The sequence below is a fragment of the Nematolebias whitei genome, chromosome 19 (assembly GCF_014905685.2).
Source record: "Nematolebias whitei isolate Nwh7 chromosome 19, NemWhi1, whole genome shotgun sequence".
NCBI lineage: Eukaryota > Metazoa > Chordata > Actinopteri > Cyprinodontiformes > Rivulidae > Nematolebias > Nematolebias whitei.
The window spans coordinates 13,698,222-13,701,985 of NC_056516.1; the positions used below are offsets into that span (position 1 = coordinate 13,698,222).

General features: G+C 40.2%; 1 protein-coding gene across 3 annotated transcripts in view; it reads right to left on the bottom strand.

Annotated features, from left to right (window-relative positions):
- Window positions 1-390: 390 nt before the first annotated feature.
- epb41a (erythrocyte membrane protein band 4.1a) overlaps window positions 391-3,764 on the bottom strand; it is a 79,161-nt gene continuing 75,787 nt past the window's right edge. For all 3 annotated transcript variants that reach the window (XM_037693110.1, XM_037693109.1, XM_037693107.1), the window contains 2 exons: window positions 1,473-1,575; window positions 391-599 (listed from right to left, as the gene is read on the bottom strand). In XM_037693110.1, the coding sequence (XP_037549038.1) occupies window positions 1,477-1,575 (99 nt within the window). In that variant the 3' untranslated portion in view covers window positions 391-599; window positions 1,473-1,476. The remainder of the gene's footprint in view (window positions 600-1,472; window positions 1,576-3,764) is intronic.

Genomic DNA, 3,764 nt, shown 5'->3' on the forward strand with positions numbered 1-3,764 from the left:
TACATACATTGAAAAAATATTTTTTCGTATTGAGAGGGAAAATAAAGTTTTACTGTACATGAAAAATCACCAGCAACATTTGAGAGGGACGCTCAGGTCCGAATGTCCCAACGAGTCCCATAAGAATTCACCCCCGATCACTTAGAATGTGCCGTTTCAAACACGTCGTTAAAAAATGTTGGCTGTTAACCAATTTAAATGGTTAGAAAAGCTGTAGAAAAATAAAGTACTAGTAATATCAAGATTAAAAGACCAAATGCCCTTGGTTGTCTTTTTTCTTATCTCCACACAAATGGGAGAGAACAAATCCAAAAAATGCTGCATTTCCCACCTTTAATAGAAAGATTTTTTTTTTTTAATTTCATTTTATTTAAAACACCACCAGTTGTTCTACTGGTAGAAAATAGAATAAAAGGGGGTTGTTGGGAATTCTGAAAAAGTTCTTGGGAAGGTCTTGGTGACTGCATCTCACGTGGAGCTGAGGTTCCTCCTAGTTGGGTCGGGTCTTTCCTGCAGCTGGATGTTGGGACTTGGGCCGCTGAGGTAAAACGTTGTTACAGAGACACAAGTCAGAAGGAGAGGGGGTATCTGAGATCCAGCTGGAGGACATTTACACGTAGATATGTGAAAAAAGAAGCATAAAAGATAAACAGTAAAATTGACAATAGAAGAAACACAGATTAAATGTTTATGCTTCAGACTGAAACATTTGTACGTGAATAAATCTCTGATATGGTATTTATATAGACAAAATATAAAAAGAAAAGTCAGATCAGAAAGAATGAGATTATGGCAGAAGGAATTTAACAATTATCAAAACAAGAAAAAATGTGACTGCATGTGGCACATTATGCCCGTTGAAAAACTATTGTTCAGCAATCGCAGCAGACTGGACAAGCAAAGACCTTGTTTTATGTTTGACCTTGATTCGACCTTAACCTTAGTGCTGGGGGGATGAAAAGTGTATGACATACTGTCTAGTGGTGGTAAAAATGTGTACCAAGTTTTGTTAAATGATCTCGAGCGGATCAGAAGTTATGGTCCAGACAAGAAAGCACCTTGTATTGTATACTTGTGACCTTGATTTAAGACCTTGGTGCAGGTTTTAAAAAAAGTTGCATCGAGGTAATTTACTAAATACTGTGTTCAGTTTTTATTTACATTGTACAGATCTGAACTTTTATGGTATGGTATGGTATGGTACTTTTAGAACTAAGGTAGTAGATTCAAATGAACAAATGAGTTTTTACCACAGCCTGTTTGTCACGGTGGGATATGAGACAGGCCTTGGTGGAAGATACCACTGCCCATTCTATACAGGAAGTTGTTTACTGGACCCAGTCCTGTGCTTTAGGGTAAACAGCTAATTATGTTTTTACATCGTTCGAACAGAAAGTGGTCCTTGTCTTGGAGTGAGACTTCAGGAACCAACATGTAAAGATTGATAAGACGGGTTTGTGTTAAACACTTACCTTCTTACTCGGGGGTGATTTCTGTTTCCTGGTGCACAACCACTTTAGTGACAGACATATCTGGGTGCTGCTCCTTTGCCTCTTTAATGGCCTGAGCCAAAGCCTGAAGAGTGAACCAAACAAAGTCTTCTTTAACAGAACACAAATCATTATTTGTACTGTCCAATAATAATTACAAACAAACAATATATTATAGTATGTGAGAAAAATACAATACATTTCTGCTTTTTAAGATCTATTGGTTGCTCATTAGTTTTAACTAAATGTTTCTGGAACCAGTGGCACAGTGGAGCAGCGGTTGGAGTGGTCGCCTCACAGCATGAAGCTTTCCTGTGAGGCGTTTACTAGCTCTCTCTGTGCATGAGTTTTCTCCAGGCGCTCTGGTTTCTTCCTGCAGATCACAAACATGCATGTTGAACTACCTGGTGGCTCAAGCGGTTTTATTTTTCTGTACTGGCACTTTGCCACTGTCTCAACTCTCATCAGTTCTGCACCACACCTCACCAGTTAAAGGCCTGCCCACAGCCAGTACACACCACCACTCAGTCTGGTTTATGGGACCATCTTGTTTGAGGTTCCAAGTAGACTGCTCTGAGGTGACGGTTTTGGTCTTTCCCCTTTTCTACCTAAAGAACAAGGGGCCGTGCTCTTAGGAGCAGCAGCCACGTGCACTCTGTCCATCTTTCGGACGACTGTACGGACATAATCTCTCTGTACTTCGGTGCAATGATAATAAAGATTATTCTGATTCTACTTGTGGTTCCTAGAGTTTTCAAAAGGAGAATGGGAGGAAGCTCTTTCAGTTATCAGGCTCCTCTCTTGTGGATCCAACTTCCAGTTTCTGTCAGTGAGGCTGACACATTGTCCAGTTTGAAGACTGGGATTAAGAGTTTCCTCTTTGATATAGTTAGGATCAGCTTAGTTATACTGCGTCTGTCTTTACTTGATCTATTCTACCTGTTTGTATTTGTAATTATTTATATCCCTAGCATGTGTTTTTCGGTCTTTCTTCCAATAGAAAGTACACCTGGACCTCTTATTCTGTTTGTTTGTTTCTTCTTCCTGTTCTTCTCAAACCCCTGCCGGTCAAAGCAGATGGCCGCTCGTCCCGAGTCTGGTTCTGATGGAGGGTCTGATGACCCTCTTTGTAATGTTGATCCCACCCACAGTGCGGGGAAACGTCATAGTGGAAAATCACCTCCACCTGAGAAGAACTGATAAGGCGAGAGCCGAGTGGAGTCGAACTTATCAATCATAAAGAAGCTAACGTGTCCCTGTGATGGACTGGAGTCTAGTCCAGGGTGTCCTCGTCCTCTCCCAAAGTGACTGATGTAGATAGACACCAGCTCCTTGCCACCCTGCATGGTGAATCTTTACTTCAAGCAGACGACTTCTAGTTTCTGGGAGTTTGGTGCACCAGTGATGGTAGGATGGAGCGATGGACGCACTCATCAGTGACTCGTCTGCAGTCATGAGGACAATACTCAGGTCTGCTGTGGTGAAGAAGGAGCTGAATAAAACAGCAGATCCTCTGTTCACTGGTCCATCTATGTTTCAAGCCTCACCTGTGATCATGAGGTGTACAGTAGATCATGACTGAAAGAACCAGGTCCTACAAACAGCTGAAATGAGCGCAACCTCAGAGACAAGCCCGGTTGTCCATGGGGACTTAACGTAGAGCTGCTTCTTGTCTACATCGACAGCTTCCAGTTGAGGTGGTTAGGATGTCCCCATGACATCTCCCGCACAAGATTTCTTAAGCACATCCCACTGAAAGGAGATCTTGAGGCAGATGGGGAACTCTGAAGAACTTGAGAAATGTCATTTCCAGTGAAAATTATGATTTTGGCTGGAAGCAGCTGAAGAAGCTGAAAACATTTAATCCCCAAACTGTTAATGGGAGTTGAATTTGAACAGCTAGCAGTTATTGAAAACAGCAGAAATGTGCAAAAAAAGTTTTAAAGAGTAGAAATATAACAGAAATTAGCAGAATAAGCTAAAATAAGCAGACAATGGATTACAAAAAAGCTGAAATTAGCTAAATAAGGTAGCTGAAAAAGCTAAAAAAAAAAAGGCTGAAATTATCAGAAAGAAGAACAAAAGTTGGAAATTAGTAAAAACTATAGAAAAAATTTAAAATTAGTAGAAAATACATAGTGTATAGCTGAAAAGTAGAAAAAATGGATTTAACAGAAAAAAGCTGGTACCACTTTACAATAAGGCTCCCCTTATAGATGGCTAATAAACAGTTTATAGATACATTATGAATCTCTCTATAAACACTTTATAAAT